Raw genomic sequence first — 15,103 nt, 5'->3', positions numbered from 1 at the left:
GCTCATGCCATCCTAAGAGACAGCACAGGTGGGAAGAGTCCATTCTAGACTGTGCAGGTTAGGCAGGTAGGGGGCAGAGTGACCTGTGGAGAGTGAAGGGGGTACAGCTGAGTCTCCACTGGGCTGGGGAGGAACTGGATCACATCTTAGTCACGCTGGTGGCTGAGCTGGAAGGATTCACTTGAACCCAGGAGTTGGAGGCCAGTCTGGGTAACCCAACAAGACCTTATTCACCCATCTCCAAATAGAGTAATACTCGCTGAATGAATGTCTGGGAAGGAAAACGAGCACACAGATTGAGAGACACTACAAACGTGAAAACCACATCTCAGGGACAGGATAAACATAGCCGTCTCCACCAAACTAAGCAGTATTTCCCCGTGGGTAGTCAAGTGGATAGTTGGGAAATGCTTGAAAATGGGATTTCTGCTAAAAAAAAAAAAAAAAGCCAAGCAAATTCTTGCTAAGCAATGGATTTGGGAGTAATTGGAGTAATGAGCTTGAAGTTTCAGTTTTTCTCAACCTGATAACTGCCTTCAACCGCAGACAGTGTTGCATCATGAAACAAAACTACCCTAATGACATAGCAGTGTTTATGAGCATGCGTGAGTGTTGGTGCACCAGGCATTCGGATGCACCATTGCTTTTTCCTTGAAGTTTTCACCCTTCCCAACTTCAGTTTGAATTCTCAACTTACCACTGTTTATATGAAGATAACATTTTTACTTTTATAACTCTGATGGTGTTACTACTGTAGCACTTGAGTTTGGAGTCTCTTGTTGAGGAGCCTAGGGCCTTGAGCCAGGGTTGAGCTGAGCTGAGTCATTCCTTGAGGCCCCATGTTTAGGATTTGTTATCTTAAAACAGATTGTCTTACCTGCTGGGTAGGCAGACTCTGCAGGCATTCCTGGAGACTGTGACGGTATTCTGTGTTAAATACCTGGGACTTGCATTTGGAGATGGCATCTTCATTGATGTGAGCCAGTGAGTCTGTTTTGAGTCTGAAAGCAAGAAAACTGCTCCCTTTAGCCAGAACTTGCAGCTCAGCTGTCTGCAGAGATGAGGGGAGACAATAGAGGTTCAGGTGTAGCTGTGGTTGCTATGTGGGAACCTGGGCCAGATTGTCCCAACTTTTAAGAATATTTGGAAATCCAGATTTTGTTGCCTGAAACCTTTTAGTCTTGCCCTGTTGGTCAGTACTGTGAGGATTGGACATGGCCGCTGAGGGCTACATTGGTCCTGTGGACGATATGGGGTGGCCTCCAGGTTGGAGACTGAAGTATAGGAAGAGCAGGGGCCTGGTAGGGAGAGTTAGTTTCACTCAGCAGTACTTTTCCCACATAAATCCAGTCTAGTCAAGAAGAAATTCAGTCACATGAATCTAATTAAGAAAATACCAAAATCTGCAGAGTGCGAGTGGCTTCACGCTTGTCTGCGGGCTCACGCCTGTAATCCCAGCTATTCAGGAGGTTGATAGCTGAGGATCTCAGTTCAAAGCCAGCCCCAGCAGGAAAGTCTGTGAGACTCTTGCCTACAATTAACCACCAAAAAGCTGGAAATGGAGGGGTAATTCAAATAGTAGAGGGTTAACCTTGAGCACAAAACCACAAGCCCCAGGACTGACATAAAAAACAAAACAAAAGTCTTTCAAGAAAATACAGATTCATACAGTTAGAAACCACAAGTGCTTACAGGAATAAAAATGACAAATTTCATCTGCTTGGAGTCTGTTTTAGTAACTTGTCATAGTCTCTGTATATGTTTGGAGTCATTTGAATGTGCAGTTATTCAAATGAATGTGTATTACCATAATATACAATATATTTTTCAAGAAGTCCCATAAATGAATCAATGTCTTTGGCCTAATTTAAACTTTCTTTTTTTTTTTTTTTTTTTTTTTGGGGTCCGGTCGTGGGGCCTGAACTCTGGGCCTGGGCGCTGTCCCTCAGCTCTTCAGCTCAAGGCTAGCACTCTACCACTTGAGCCACAGCGCCACTTCTGGCTTTTTTCTTTTTGCTTATGTGGTGCTGAGGAATCGAACCTAGGGCCTCGAGCATGCAAGGCAAGCGCTCTTCCACTGAGCCACCTTCCCAGCCTAATTTAAACTTTCTGATGATGAAAGTGGTTAATGAATTAAAATTCCCTTTGGGATATATGTCTGACAGATGATAAAAGGGAGGTGATATGCCAGTGATCACTTGAGTTAACTGGATTGTGTTCTTTGAACTCTCCTCCGATACTTGACAGTTTGAAACTATGTGGCCATCACACAGATTGTTCCGTTGCTGGTACTGCCAGCTAAGTCCCAAAGAGCAACAACATCATTACGTAGTAGGGCTGTGTTAGAAGAAGCTCTTTGTAATCTGTATCAGAGTGGCTTTCAGAGGGATGTACAAAAACAGATTCCAAATCTGTCCATTGTGAGGATTCCAACTTAAAACTTTAGAATTAAAAGAGGTGGCGATACTTGGATTTAATGTTTGTTTTTGGTAGATAGATGACAGCAGTCATTGATCATCCCATTGACATTTTAGTATTTTACATACAAAAACTACTGAATTTTTTACATCCAACAATTTTATTTTTTTAATGGTCAGAAGTATTAATAAAAAAAATTTAAGGCTAACTTAACATGAAATTGCCACTGAACTTACTTCTTCTAAGTACAATTTGACTTATTTTTATGATGTGATTTACAATTTAGATGAGAAGTGAGGATAGGCCTTTAAATTAGGCCAATAAAAAGGAGTAAATCAAGAGTACCTTATTTATAGATAAGAGTTTTAGTCTGAAACATGCATCCTTATAATAGATGGGGGTTGGAAATAGAACTTACGGCCTCGTACCTGTTAAGCAAGAGCTTTACCACTGAGCTATGTTTCTCAGCTGTAGCCATATCATTTGTTTTTCCCATCCTCTTCCAAAAAAGCAACTCTGTCCATATTGATCCATCTGGATCGATGATAATTACACCTCTAGTAATGAGACCATCTCTACTTGGGAGCTAGTAATCATTGCAGGAAAAAATCATTAATGGATGCTAAAGTTAATTTGTGAAAGCATAAGAGAACACAGGCTATTTAAATTGTCTCAAAGTCTTTCCTCAGAAAGTACATACCAATTACAAAAGGGAAAACAATGACATCGCAGTGAGGAGACCTAGCACATATCCCTGATCAGACTTTGTCTGCTTTGTTATAAGATGTCATAGTCTCTTGGTTGCATGCACGGAGAAGGGCCTGCCATTGCTGGTATCCTGCTTGCCAGAATACAGAACATGATGTAGGTACATGAAGCACTAGACAACCGGGCGCCGGCGGCTCACATCTGTAATCCTAGCTACTAAGGAGGTTGAGATAGAATCGTGGTTCAAAGCCAGCCCAGGCAGGAAAGGCCGTGAGACTGTTATCTCCCGTTAACCATCAGAAAACTGGAAGTGGCGCTGTGGCTCAAGTGGTAGAGCGCTAGCCTTGAGCTGAAGAGCTCAGGGACAGCGCCCAGGCCCAGAGTTCAAGACCTATGACTGACAAAAGGAAAAAGAAAAAGCACTAGACAAACCTACACTGAGGAATGGTCTATAGAATGGGGGCCAGTACACCCCAAGTGTCCATGAGGGACAAACTGCATCTGGTCTGGGGGAGACGAGACAGCTACATGCAGCAGCATATGAACCTAGGCTAGAAAAAGGACGATCTTGGGAGGGGATGGCAAATTTTTGTTAAGGTTGACTATCAGTCAATTACTTAATAAATTGTGTGTTGATAATTAATTTCCAGATGTTGGAAATTGTAACTGTGGTTAAGAGAAGGTCATTAATGTACAGGATTTTTTTGCACTGCTTTTGTAGCTTTTTGTAAGTCAGAGAAAGTATTTCAAAGTAGAGTTAAGCAACAGCAAAATTAATTCAGCTCAGCTGAGAAATAAAGGCTTGTACTTTTGGTGACATGTCTTTTGATTAGAGAGCAGCTAGTTTCCTTTGCTTCCTGAATCTCCACAGTGACCTGGGTTTCTGAGGTTTCTAAATGAGGGATCTTGGAACTGGTAAGGCGTGGCTGGGCCGAATGGTAACTATCCTTTCAAAAGGTTTTGTTTAATTAATCAATTTACTTATTTTTTGTACAGAGCTGTAATTACATCTCAAGGTATCCTCTGGCTGTACAGGTTATTTGAGCTTTACTGTTGTAGATACCAGAATATCTAGCTGGAAACTTAGCTCTGTAATTAATTTACTGATTTACTTTTATTATGCTATTCTGAATTCAGGTTAGTCCCATGTGTCACAAAATCCTGAATTGTGTAGTTATTGGTTTTTAAATTTTAAAACATTAACTTGAAGTAACATAGTAACTTTTTTTTTTGTTCTCAGAAGAGATAATATGGAGTTTTCATATGCATAGTGAATAGTAAGCTAAGTACCAATGGGTAACTTGTGTTGGTAATAATTAGAATGGAGGAAATTAATACATTGGGAGATTTTGGTGTTAAGAGAAGTGGTTGTTAATGTGTGACTCATGCTTCTTAAGTTCAGGCTGTTTTGACCAGAGTAGAAGAATGAAAGGCCATGGATTTGGGAGCCAGAAGATGTTGTTTTGTACCAAAGATCCATGACTGCTTATTACTGTGTGCTGGACTGGCTTTTAGTTTTTCTGAGTTTTAAGTTTTTTTTTGTCGGTGAAGCTATTCAAAACAGCATCTTGCAGAGTTTCTGGGAGCATTGAAGGAAGTAGTGTACTGTATCCCGGCCTCTCACCAGCATTTCAGACATGCAGCTTTCATTACCCACAGCTAGGTTTTAGATGAAGCTGTAGCTGATTGAGGCAAGGGTGCTTCTCTTTTGGTGAAGACCTGTAGAATGGTAACAGCATGTGTGGGTCACCTGTGCTGCACACTGCTAGTCTTCCTGTCAGGAAGTTTTTCCATATCTCATATTCCAGAGAAGTTATTGTCTCTTATGCCACATTGGGTGTTACTCCAAACTCTTTTTTTTTTTTTTTTTTTTGTCGGTCATGGGGCTTAAAGTCTGGGCTGGGCGCTGTCCCTCAGCTCTTCAGCTCAAGGCAAGTGCTCTACTATTTGAGCCACAGCACCACTTCTGGTTTTCTGGTGGTTAATTGGAGATAAAAGTCTTGTAGACTTTCCTGCCCTGGCTGGCTTTGAATCGTGATCCTCAGATCTCAGCCTCCTGAGTAGCCAGGATTATAGGATTACAGCCGCCAGTGCCCAGCTTACTCCAAACTCTTAGCAGACACGTGTGGCCATTGCTGGTGTTTCCAGGATGTTTTGGGGTTCTTATCTAAAATCATTTGGTACAAATCAATGTTTCCTTTGGAGAAAAATTTTATATGACAAGGGGACAAGAAGATATACAGATTGTTGAAAGCAGACATTTTCATTTTTTTCTTTTTTTTTTTATTGTCAAGGTAATTTTTTTTTTTGGGGGGGGGGTGGGTCCGGTCATGGGCTTGAACTCTGGGCCTGGGCGCTGTCCCTCAGCTCTTCAGCTCAAGACTAGCGCTCTACCACTTGAGCCACAGCGCCACTTCCGGCTTTTTTTTCTTTTTGCTTATGTGGTGCTGAGGAATCGAACCCAGGGCCTCAGGCATGCAAGGCAAGCACTCTACCACTGAGCCACCTTCCCAGCCCGGTAATTTTTTTTTTTGAGTCAGGGTCTCATGTAGTTCAGTCTGGCCTTGAACTCATGATCCTCCTGCTTTAGCCTTCTGAGTGCTGGAATAATTACAAGTGTGTGCCACCTCACCCAGCTTTATTCTTAAATTGCCTGATTTTGGTAGTAGGCTGATTATGTGAGTGAATCCTGATGCTTTTAGGAATTATACAGTCTGAAGCATTGAGAGCTGAAGGTCATGTCTACTCTCCTGTGTTCAGGAAAAAATGTACATGTACATATTTATGTGTGGAGTGGGAGTAGGCGGGAGAGAGGAAGGCGGTGGTGGCTGTTAACAATGGGAGATTTGGAGGTGGAAGGTCCATGGGAGTTCTTCGTACTTTGTCACAACTTGGATATGCACATGGTGCAATGTTCTTGTACCCTGGGGAGGTATAAGCCTGTGGTCATTTCAGGGTTAAAGTGACGGGGTAAGTATAGAGGAGTGAGTATTGAGTAATGGAGTAAGAACTCCAGAAATTAGCTTTTCTTTTGATGCATGTTTCCTTGAGGACAGAATTCACTTTTTTGTAGAAGGTTCTATGTTGATAAGAGAGTAAGCTGCTGCTTTGGAAAAGTAGAGAAAAATACTTGAAATTAGATAAGAAGTGTTAAGACAGGGTCTCACCATGTAGTCTGGGCTGGACTTGAACTCTAGATTGTGCTGCCTCAGTCTCCTGAGTGCTGGGACTATAGGTGTGTACCACCATGCTGAGCTCAGAAGATTCCCCCCCCCCCCCCGCGCTTATAATAGTTATACTTGGGGAGAGGGGAGTTCAGTGCTACATTTCCACACATATTTATGCTGTATTCCCATCAGTTTCACTCCCCCTTCACATCCCTTGCCCTCCTCTCCTGAAGAACTATCATGCCCAGCAGGTTTCCTCATTTGATTTTCATAGTTGCAAACAGTCTGTTGCAACAGTATTTAATCCACCAGCCCCATTAGTACTCACCACCCAGAGCCTGTTTCTCACCCCCACCCCTTGCTGACCATCAGCTTTTGTTGGGTGTCTCTGTGCTGCTGTTATAAGGACTTCCAATGTGTTATGCAGTTATTTGCCCCCCTTTCCCCCATTCTCCCCTCTCCTTCCTCTCCTGAAGAGTTTCAGATCTTTTTTATTCATTTACTTATTTTTGCTGGTCATTTGCCCCCCTTTCCCCCATTCTCCCCTCTCCTTCCTCTCCTGAAGAGTTTCAGATCTTTTTTATTCATTTACTTATTTTTGCTGGTCCTGAGGCTTGAACTCAGGGCCTCCTGGACACTGTTCCTGAGCGTCTTTGTGTTCAAGGCTAATGCTCTATCACTTGAGCCACTGTTCTACCTCCAGTTTTTTCTCAATAGTTTATTGGAGATAAGAGTCTCACAGACTTTTTTGCCTGGTCTGGCTTGGAACCATGATCCTCAGATCTCAGTCTCCTGATAGCTAAGATTACAAGCATGAGACATCAGTGCCAAGCTTGGAAGTTCTTTTTTTTTTTTTTTTTTGTCGGTCGTGGGGCTTGAACTCTGGGCCTGGGCGTTGTCCCTCAGCTCTTCAGCTCAAGGCGAGCGCTCTACCACTTGAGCTACAGCGCCACTTCCGGTTTTCTGGTGGTTTATTGGAGATAAGAGTCTCACGGTCTTTCTTGCCCGGGCTGGCTTTGAACCGCGATCCTCAGATCTCAGCCTCCTGAGTAGCTAGGATTACAGGCGTGAGCCACCAGCGCCCGGCTGGAAGTTCTTTTAAAAGAAATATTTATAATTCATATACAAAGATATGCCAAAATATAAAAGTTAGGAAAATTAGAACTTTTGTCCAGGTAGTCTTTTTTTTTTCTGGTGGAGAGATACAAGTTAGTTTTCCTTAATTAGTAATTCCCTACACTGATAGTTAGTTGATTATTAATTTAAAAGTAGTATTTTGTTTTTCTTACTGCAGTTCTTTGTTGTGGTTTATATGATCACTTTTCAAGAAGTATTTTCTAAACTAAATTTCTTTCTAACTCTCCTTTCTTTCATGTCAACGGTGGCATCTCCTGGGAACTCAGTGGCCAGCCGAAGGTAAGAAACTTGTTTTGTTGTAAGATGTTTGTGCAGGTTGTTGAAATACTGGACATTTTCTTCTCAAAACTAAAAATGTTTTCACCCTGGCAGTTTATAAGGGACAGCTGTCAGCCTTCTCCCAAGCCCGAAGCTACCACGCACTGGCACAGGATGGGTGGAGGTTTATGGAAAGCTGTGTTTGCACTCTGACCAGTTCTGCCCAGTCTCCTAGCAACACCAACACAGATTTCCTTGTGTGCCATGGATTGGCACAGAACTGGTAGTTCCAAAGTCTGGTTGCTCCTTTCTAGGCCAATTCATTCTCCTGGCTCCTCAGCCAGCTGGGATGACGTTGCCACACCCCTAGAAACCTGTGGGCTCCCAGCTTCCGCCAGAGGCCTCAGATTGGAGCCAGGCTCCAGGGGAACCTCCGTCTCCCCGGGGGTTTACAGTTGTGCTGACCCACACAAGGACTGTATTTTTGACATGACCAGGGTCTTCTTAAAACTCCTTAGGACTTCCAGGAAATTCAGTTTCATCTACATTCTTGGGACTTGTTTTCATTTTAGAGCCTGTGGTTGAATTGTAATTCTATTCTCTGTTATTGTTGCTAAAATATGTGTAGACATAGTATTTGGGCCTCTGAAAGATGACTAGTTGATAAGGCAATATTCTTTCTTTCCTTGCTGCTGCTTTTTCTCTCCTTTTTCTTTTTCTTTCTTACTTCCAAAGATAGGGTCTCACTGTATAGCCCAGACTAGCCTTGAACATACTTTTATTTTTATTTTTTTAATTTTTTAAATTTTTTTGGGTCCGGTTGTGGGGCTTGAACTCTGGGCCTGGGCGCTGTCCCTCAGCTCTTCAGCTCAAGGCTAGCGCTCTACCACTTGAGCCGCAGCACCACTTCCGGCTTTTTTCTTTTTGCTTATGTGGTGCTGAGGAATCGAACCCAGGGCCTCAGGCACGCAAGGCAAGCACTCTTTGAGCCACCTTCCCAGCCCCTTGAACATACTTTTATGACTCACGTGGGGCTTGAACTTGAGAGTCTCCTGAGGTATTTTGTACCATACCTGGTCAGCACTTACTCATATTTCCTGTGAAAGAAGGTGGTGTGTGTGTGTGTGTGTGTGTGTGTGTGTGTGTGTGTGTGTGTGTGTGTGTCAGTACACCAGACCCAAGGCTTGAACTCAAGGCCTGGGTACTGTCCCTGAGCTTTTTTTTTTTGGTCATAGGGACTTAACTCTGGGCCTGAGTGCTGTCCCTCAGCTCTTTACTCAAGGCTGGAGCTCTACCAATTGAGCCACAGTGCCACTTTCAACTTTTTCTGCTTATGTGGTGCTGAGGAATCGAACCTAGGGCCTCATGCATGCAAGACAAGCACTCTACCACTGAGCCACGTCCCCAGCCCCAAAGGAAGTTATTCTTTTTTTTTTTTTTTTTTTTTTCCGGTCATGGGGCCTGAACTCTGGGCCTGGACGCTGTCTCTCAGCTCTTCAGCTCAAGGCTAGCGCTTTACCACTGGAGCCACAGCACCACTTCCGGCTTTTTCTGTTTATGTGGTGCTGAGGAATGGAACCCAGGGTCTCATGCTTGTAAGGCTGCACTCTACCACTGAGCTACCTTCCCAGCCCCCCCCTCCCCCTTGAGCTTTTTTTGCTCAAGGTTGGGGCTCTACCACTTAGTGCTTGAGCACTATCCTGCACTCTTCAGCTCAAGGCGAGCACTCTACTGCTTGAGGCACAGCGCCACTTCCGGTTTTCTAGTGGTTAATTGGAGATTAGAGTCTCCTGGACCTTTCTGCCTGAGCTGGCTTTGAACCATGATCCTCAGACCTCAGCCTCCTGAGTAGCTAGGATTACAGGCGTGAGCCACCGGCGCTTGGCATCAGATTCTTTATCAAGGATAAAACCCAATACTAACAGAGGAGAGAGTGCCAGGTAGAAGTCGGTGTCTGATACATTTACACATGCCATGAGTCATTGAACAACAGCTCACCTTGAAGAAAAAGAATCAGGATACTTTCTGCTTAGCATGTTGAAAGAATTAAATGATGGATGATAGCTGAGAGCTAGAACAAAAGCAAGTTAATTTGGGCATTGCATTTTGTGTAATGCTACTCTATGACAGTTATTCCACATGGCAAATGGAGTTTGTGCATCATGATGCACAGTTCCTTGTGACTGTCTTCCATCTCTTCCTCCTGCTTTCCTGTGAATCTGAGACTCACTCCTAGTGAACCAGCACTGTGGGTGGATTTATTGATATTCAGCTCTGGGAAAGGTGAACGGTGAACAATGGTACCTCAGGACTGTGTCTGTGGGGCTCCTGCCTCTTTGTGGGATTTGTCCATGCTTTGCAAAATTCTGGCCTCACTGCTGAGGAGCACACGGGGAGCCAGCGTCTCCCCTGCTTTCTCCTGTGCATGAAGACCTGGGAATTCCCATCCTTCCTGCTCAGATGCACGTGAGCTCTCATCTTCTTGGGTGCTGACGGGATCCTCCCCTGCCCCTTTTAGCTGGCATCCTGGGACCCTCCTAGGACTCCTATGTCCTTTGCTGGCACCTCCAAATGCAGGGCTTGAACTCAATTTCCCAAGGAGCTCATCCCATCCCCAGGAGCTCATCAGTCTCATGGCAACTTTCATTTTTATGTTTACTTCAATTCTGATTCAGGCATGAACAATGTTGCTTAAGCAAAACTTGCTGTCCTCCCAGTCGCCTTCCCTTTGGGCCGTTCCCCACTTCATTTTGAACTAATTTTAGGAAGTGGTGGGGAAATGATTTTGACAGGCCAACAGTTCACCGTCATAATGTAATTTTTTGCTTACAAAAGTTAACTTTTGTACTTCTGGTCCAGATAGCCTTGTGAGTTCACATAGAAACATGGACTCTGGCAGTGCTAAATACGGAACAGAACAGGGACAGTTCAAGTATCTTAAAATACCAAAACCAGGCCTTCATACAAACAGCACTCAGAGTCCCTCCAAAAACTAACAGTAAGCTGAGCTGAGAGAGCCTACTGGGCTTTGGAATTAGGCACAGGTTCTCCAAAAATTGTTGATGTTCAACAGAGCCCTGTTGTACAGTTGCTCACCATGGGAAAACTGATGTGGGGGAGGTGCCTACTTGACTGAAGGCTTAAAAACGCTGAGACAGTCTCGGCCACCGCCTCTGAGCTGAGGCCGGGTTAGTAGGAGGGAGGAGAGACACTGGGCCTGGGAATACCAGTGCTGGAAATGGCAGCGTAAGCCGCCATGTAAAGGGGCTATTGGGAGAGGGGAAATACATGTTCGTGTAAACCACAAATACTCCCAATTAAGGATTAGTTGAAGCTAACGTAAAAAGATACAAGCTCAGTGAGGTGGCTCATACCCATAATCCCAGCTAAGTGGGAGGCAGGGTAGGGTGATCTTGGTCAAAGGCCACCCTGGGCAAGAAACAAGACTCTATGTGCAAAATCATTGAAAGAAGGCTGGAGCCATGGCTCAAGTAATAGAGCATCTGTCTAGTAGGTGTTGGAGACCCTGAGTTCACACCTCAACAAACATACAAAAAAGCAATCTCCCCCCCACCCCATGGAAACCATTATCAGGAAGGCCAGCAGCAAAGTCTGTGACTGGGAGAGTTTGATGAATGGTGAACTGGGGTGAATTTTAAACATTCACACTTAAAATTAATTATAAAACATGAACAAATGGATAAACCATTTAGAAATCCAAAGAAGATAAAAGATATAATTAGTAAAGTAAAAATTGCAAAAGAACTACTTCATATTTTGGTAAAAAGCAAAAGATTAAAAATAGAAATAATTGGTTTGATCCCATTTTTCTGTTTTTATTTTTGTACTTAAAAACATTTTTTTGGTCAGTTTTGTGGGTCTTGAACTCTGGGTCTAGGCGCTGTCCCTCAGCTCTTCAGCTCAAGGCGAGTGCTCTACCACTGGAGCCACAGTGCCACTTCCAGTTTTCTGGTGGTTAATTGGAGGTAAGAGTCTCATGGACTTTTCTGCCCAGGCTGGCTTTGAACTGTGATCCTCCAATCTCAGCCTCATGAGTAGCTAGGATGACAGGCATGGCCACTAGCACCTGGTGATTTTTTTTGTACATTTTTATTAGCATCAGGGGCTTTATTTTGCGATGTCCATACATGCATAAATGCACCTTGTCAGATTGACAAGACCCTGGTCCCCCAACTCCCACGCCTGTCATTTTCCCTCCTCTCCTCCTCCCTCCTGAACAAATCTCCACAAGCTTCACTGTGCCGTCCACAGGTTCACCCTCCTTCACCTTCTCCACCTGCCCTGCCCTTCTCCCACTGAGACTCCCCAAGACCCACACTGCAGACAAGGCCTGTCTTACATTTCTGGTATTTCCATTGATTTTTTTTAACCTTTTTTTTTCTTGTTTGTTCAAAGAGGTTTCAATATGGCGTCTCACACTTTCCCACCTCATTATCCTGTCACTCAACACCTTTGGTGAATTTCCTTTTGCTATCTTCCTTCACAGATATACACTGTATTTTGGTATTGTTCATCCTCCAATACTTTCCCAATTTTCTCCTTCACACGTTTTCTTCTTATGTTTGATGCATATATTTTTGTGTACATGTGTAGTCATATCCAGACACCCAACACCTTTTCACCAATGTGACCATTTTCTCATTAAAGTCTTATATACTTCTAAATGATGAACTTATGTTTATTATTGTTTAAATAACCTACTATTTTGTAGTTACTCTTGGCATGCTGTAGTGAGCATCTTTTTATTATTTAAAAACATCTTCAAGCCGGATGCCGGTGGCTCATGCCTGTAATCCTAGCTACTTAGGAGGCTGAGATGTGAGGATCACGGTTCAAAGCCAGCCCAGGTAGGAAAGTCCGTGAGACTCCTATTTCCAGTAAAGCACTAGACAACCAGAAGTGGTGCTGTGGTTCAACTGGTAGAGTGCTTGCTTTGAAGAGCTGAGAGACAGCTCCCAAGCCCAGAGTTCAAGCCCTACTACCTACCAAAAAAAAAAAAAATCATTTTCTTTGTTTACAAAGTCAAAGCAGAAAATTTATGCAATAATAAAAGATCACCAATATCACCATGAAAATGTTAACTTTGTGCCAAGTGTGGTGAGCATCTGAGCATCATGGTTCAAAGCCAACCTGGGCAGACAAAATTGAGACACAGTTAACTAGCAAAAAGCTGGAACTGGTGGCTCAAGTGGTATAGTATCAGAAACAGTGAACAGAGAAAGCTTAGTAAGAGCACCAGTGCTCTGAGTTCAAGCCCAGCACCAGGACATACATATACACAAGAAACTACCCCCAAACAAAAATAAGCTCTTTAACTGTATGTAGGTATAACATAGTTACATTATGCATATTGTTTTGTCACTATTGTGAGCAATTCTGAGTGCCCTGACATTATAATATCACACGTTAGCATACATGGTCCTTTTGCATACTGACTTTCTCACTTTTCAACAGGTGTTTGCTTATGATCATTGTTTCTGGTCCATGGATGAATCTGTCCGAGAAAAATATGCAGGTAACAGAATACAGCCTTGTAGGGCACTACTAACAGTATTGGAGGGGTGTTTTATATAAATAATTATAGTTTTTAAGCACTGTACAGACTGCTTCCTCCAGTGTTTGTTGTTAGGGTTTTTTTTGTTGTTGTTGTTGTTGTTTTTTTTTGTCTGTTCCTTGGCTCTTCAGCTCAAGGCTAGTGCTCTACAGTGCCACTTCCGGTTTTCTGGTAGTTAATTGGAGATAAGAGTCTCACTGACTTTCTTGCCTGGGCTGGCTTTGAACCGTGATCCTCAGATCTCAGCCTCCTGATAGCTAGGATTACGACCACCAGCACCCAGCTTGTTAGGGTTTTTATAGTGTGCTGTTAATGGTTTGAGACAATAAAATTACACAAACATGGTGTCTGAGGAGGTTGTCTGACTCAGGCCTCCAGGTCTTCCATGGGACCAGGAGCTGCCCCGTAGTCACAGGCTTCCTGAGAAGCCCATGAGATGGTCTAGAAAGGCCTCTTGTATAAGGAAGGAGGACTAGAATGTAGTGCTGGTCCTGGGCAACCATGAAACACCTGTCAGAGCTTATGCTTGTCTCTGTATTGGAGGGTGGACCATATTCCTTCCAAATTTATTTTTGCTGTTCAAGTTTGTTCTGGCACTTCCTAAACGATGATTGTCTCAAGCCTCATTTACCACACATCTAAGGCTACAGTTGCAACCTTTTCCTAACTGGTAACGCCACTTGTTTCCAAGCAGTCCTGCTAAATGTGCAGAAAGTAGAGAGAAGGCATTAGCACAAAGGAGTTTTCTGAACTCTAGTACCCATTGAATAAAAGCATTAACTGAGTGATATGAAGTTAAATCCAGGCACACCTAGATTCCAAGTATAAATTTCAGGTATTTATGATCATGAACTATAAGTGCATTCTGGAAGCTTCTTGGTTAGCATTTATTTAAGTGTGGCTTATAGGGAATGCTTTGCTCATTTTTCCTCCTGTGCTAACTAGAAATAACCTGGAGGACAGAAGTATTTGTCAAGTTTCCAAATCTCATTTGGAGATGAATAGGCTGCTTGTATATTTTGAGATTTTGGATTTTTTTTTGAGTTGTAGTATGTAGAATGTTAAAACATTCCCTTCAATGTCTTTTTTTAGGCCAAGATGATGTCTTCAAGTGCCTTGGGGAAAACATCCTCCAGAATGCTTTTGATGGTTACAATGCCTGTATCTTTGCCTATGGACAGACAGGTAATGTTAGACAATATGGACTCTGAATTTATTCCTTATTCCTTTTTAGGAAATACTATAGACAAAGTTAGGTGATAAGATGTTTTTAATTGTATAATCAAATTAGGATTTGAATCCTTTCTCTTGATTTTCTCACATGGCACTGGTTGAGTTTGTTTTTCTTCCCCCTCCCTTCCTGTTTCCCTCCCCTTCCCCTACCTTCCCCTTCCCTCCCCTCTCCTTCCTTCCTTTCCCCTCTTCTTCCTTTCTTTTCTTGTCAGTTGTGAGGCTTGAATTCAGAGCCTGGGTGCTGTCCCTATGTTCTTGTGCTCAAGGCTAGTACTCTACCACTTCTGATTTTCTTTGAGTCGTTAATTGATGGGAAGAGCCTCATGGGGACTTTCCTGCCCAGGCTAGCTTCAAACTGCAGTCCTCAGATCTCAGCCTCCCGAGTAGCTAGGATTATAGGTGTGAGCCATCAGTGCTTTGTTCTTTTTTTTTATCTTTTTGTTGGTCATGGGGCCTGAACTGTGGGCCTGGGCGCTGTCCCTGGGCTCTTCAGCTGAAGGCTAGTGCTCTACCACTTGAGCCACAGCACCACTTTCCGGCTTTTTCTGCTTATATGGTGCTGAGGAATCAAATCCAGGACCTCATGAGTGCAAGGCAAGCGCTCTAC

At 43.3% G+C, this 15,103-nt stretch overlaps 1 protein-coding gene across 3 annotated transcripts in view; it reads left to right on the top strand.

Moving 5' to 3' along the window:
• The window catches only part of Kif13b (kinesin family member 13B), a 138,476-nt gene that overhangs the window by 29,101 nt on the left and 94,272 nt on the right, over positions 1 to 15,103 (top strand). For all 3 annotated transcript variants that reach the window (XM_070016776.1, XM_070016777.1, XM_070016775.1), the window contains exons 3-5: positions 7,697 to 7,709; positions 13,164 to 13,224; positions 14,356 to 14,448. In XM_070016776.1, coding sequence (XP_069872877.1) covers positions 7,697 to 7,709; positions 13,164 to 13,224; positions 14,356 to 14,448 — 167 coding nt within the window. The remainder of the gene's footprint in view (positions 1 to 7,696; positions 7,710 to 13,163; positions 13,225 to 14,355; positions 14,449 to 15,103) is intronic.

The sequence above is a fragment of the Dipodomys merriami genome, unplaced genomic scaffold, assembly GCF_024711535.1.
Source record: "Dipodomys merriami isolate MVZ:Mamm:240054 unplaced genomic scaffold, mDipMer1.0.p SCAF_12, whole genome shotgun sequence".
NCBI lineage: Eukaryota > Metazoa > Chordata > Mammalia > Rodentia > Heteromyidae > Dipodomys > Dipodomys merriami.
This window is presented reverse-complemented; position numbering and strand designations above follow the sequence as displayed.